The sequence below is a fragment of the Alexandromys fortis genome, unplaced genomic scaffold (assembly GCF_014885135.2).
Source record: "Alexandromys fortis isolate MF-2015 unplaced genomic scaffold, M_Fortis_MF-2015_v1.1 scaffold_3, whole genome shotgun sequence".
NCBI lineage: Eukaryota > Metazoa > Chordata > Mammalia > Rodentia > Cricetidae > Alexandromys > Alexandromys fortis.
The window spans coordinates 34709102-34712203 of NW_026067909.1; the positions used below are offsets into that span (position 1 = coordinate 34709102).

The following is a 3102-nucleotide window of genomic DNA, read 5'->3' on the forward strand; positions in this document are numbered from 1 at the left end:
ACCTAGGGACGGCTTAAACCTCTCTCCCTCCAAACCTGCTATTTTTTAACTAGATACCTGGAAATTGTGGTGAAAACACACTGTAAATTAGCTATCTAGCAATTTCAGTAAAAAGACACATTAAAGAATACATTTTTCTTAAAATAATATCCAATTGTTTTAAAAACCTTCATGTAATAATTTATTATTTATACTTGAAATGTTTCCATACTCAGGTATTAAGTCTCTCTGTAGATGCAATAAATCAGATCAAGCTGAATTAAAAGTCTAGGGTTAACGTGCAAAGCAGCTCCTGGGTGGCCTCAGTGAGGAAGTAGAATACCACGAGGGGTAACCACGAGGCAGGTGGGTTATTGCATCATAAGTATTGTAAGCACAGTCCTGTGCTTGTCAGGGGAGGAACTGACCCTTGATAGGCTTTCTGAGGGGGCGGGGTCTGGAATGGGAGGAATGAGGCTGGGTGGAGCTTTCACATAAACATCCCAGAGTTCTTGGGTGCATGGGTACACATTCAAGTCTGACTAATTCCTGGAGGCATGGGACAACATGGGGAAGAGGTAGAGGTAGATAGGAGTTTGTGGGCCCAGGTTTTTCAGGTGGTACGTGTGGAAAAGCAGCTAATTGTCATCCTAGAGACCTCAGGCATCTGTTCCTTAAGGAGGGTAAGAAGAAAGGCTGGTAAGGAAATAATAGATTATCACCNGCTCCTGAAGGTTCTCGTTGTTGTCGGCTTCCTCCACCCACTTCTCCAGCAGGGGGCGCAGCTTGCACATGTTTTTGAAGCTGAGCTGCAGCGCTTCAAAACGGCAGATGGTGGTCTGGCTTAACACTTTTCCAAAGAGAACACCCAGGGTGAGCCCCACGTCGGCCTGGGTGTACCCCAAGGTGATACTCTTCTGCTTCAGCACCTTGGCGAACTGCTCTAGCTCCTTCTGCAGATCTTTGATGTCCTGGGACTCCTCGGGACTTGGTTCCACCTTCTCCAACTGCACCGCACCGGGATGGACAGTGCTGGGCTCAGGGGAGGACCCCTCCGAGTTGCTCTCCGCTACTGCTCCTGCCTGATCCTCAGGCTGCAAAGTCTCCAGGCAAACTTGGGACACTAGGCCCAGTCCAACCTGAGGTCCACAGTATGCCATCCCTCCACAGAATTCATACGGCGGGGATCAAGGGGAGATCCCCAACACCTCTGAGCCTGGTCCAACAACGCCTGGCCTGATTCCAGGCCCACCTGGAGGCCCTTGGAAGCTTATCCAAGTCCGAGGGTCCACCAGCCGGGCTCCAGCCCTCCCGACCCATCACCCCCACCAGAAGGCGAAGTCTGATGCCAGGTGTCCAGCCATAGGGAAGGAAGACACCCCAGGCCGGGGGCCTGACAGAAAGAGTGCTCACCTAGGGACGGCTTAAACCTCTCTCCCTCCAAACCTGCTATTTTTTAACTAGATACCTGGAAATTGTGGTGAAAACACACTGTAAATTAGCTATCTAGCAATTTCAGTAAAAAGACACATTAAAGAATACATTTTTCTTAAAATAACATCCAATTGTTTTAAAAACCTTCATGTAATAATTTATTATTTATACTTGAAATGTTTCCATACTCAGGTATTAAGTCTCTCTGTAGATGCAATAAATCAGATCAAGCTGAATTAAAAGTCTAGGGTTAACGTGCAAAGCAGCTCCTGGGTGGCCTCAGTGAGGAAGTAGAATACCACGAGGGGTAACCACAAGGCAGGTGGGTTATTGCATCATAAGTATTGTAAGCACAGTCCTGTGCTTGTCAGGGGAGGAACTGACCCTTGATAGGCTTTCTGAGGGGGCGGGGTCTGGAATGGGAGGAATGAGGCTGGGTGGAGCTTTCACATAAACATCCCAGAGTTCTTGGGTGCATGGGTACACATTCAAGTCTGACTAATTCCTGGAGGCATGGGACAACATGGGGAAGAGGTAGAGGTAGATAGGAGTTTGTGGGCCCAGGTTTTTCAGGTGGTACGTGTGGAAAAGCAGCTAATTGTCATCCTAGAGACCTCAGGCATCTGTTCCTTAAGGAGGGTAAGAAGAAAGGCTGGTAAGGAAATAATAGATTATCACCAGCCCTATGAACTGGGCTAGCCATGGGAAGAAAGAAGACTGGCAGAAAGAATGGAACAGATGGGCTGGAGAGATGGCTCAGAGGTTCTTCCAGAGGTCCTGAGTTCAATTCCCAGCAACCACATGGTGGCCCACAACCATCTAATCTGGTGCCCTCTTCTGGCCTGCAGGGATGCATGCAGGCAGAACACTGAATACATAATAAACTAATAAATAAAAAATAAAAATAAATAAAAAAGAATGGAACAGATAAGTACCCTGGTTGTACAAAAGAGACAAGGCTGAAAGAGTGAGACATGAGAGTAGGTGTGCTCTTTATTGGGACATGTTTAGAAAACTAGGTCCCAGTTGCTCCATAGGTGTCTGCTCTAGTGTGGAAAGGTGGTACCAGCACTGATGTCCCAGGAGCTTGGGAGCTGGAGGTAGCATGCCAAACAGATGGATGATGTGTTCTTCAGAAGTACTTGAGGCATCATATCTCCTACTTCAACAGAGGTGGTGAATACATCCATCCTCTAAAGGTGTTAATAAAAGTTAACAGATAATGGTGCCTTTATTAGTGGGCTTGTGGCTGAGATCAACATACCATTCACTTTCCTGGTTAGCATCCATGAAGATGATGCTGAGGCTGATGTATCTGGAGGGCCCCCTGTAGCAAGAGGAGTGAACCTACAAAATGTGCTTGAAAATAGGTAGGGTCAAAGAGGGGCTCTGGAGACTGTTTCCAACAGAACAGATTTCTTGATACAGTAGCAGAACATGTCCCAAGAACCTGCAGGTATCTTTAAAACAACTGGGATAGGTTTACACCTTGTTGTCAAAGCAAAAGGCTTTGGATTAAAAAGTATGAACATTTTTCCTAGGGCATGGTTTTAGCCAGATGAAACAAACATTTAAGTCTAAATTCATTGACTTTAGGTAGGAGAGGTAGTGAGTGAGTGGAGGAGGATGAAACTGAACATACCTATAGGGTTCTGTTCCCTCTCTTATCCTAACCTCTGTTTTAAAGCT

At 46.4% G+C, this 3102-nt stretch overlaps 1 protein-coding gene across 1 annotated transcript; it reads right to left on the reverse strand.

Annotated features, from left to right (window-relative positions):
• Positions 1-653: 653 nt before the first annotated feature.
• Positions 654-1431, reverse strand: LOC126498172 (POU domain, class 5, transcription factor 1-like). The gene has a single exon (XM_050136515.1). The coding sequence runs from the start codon at positions 1137-1139 to the stop codon at positions 654-656; it is 486 nt and encodes a 161-aa protein (XP_049992472.1). The 5' UTR covers positions 1140-1431.
• Positions 1432-3102: the final 1671 nt, after the last annotated feature.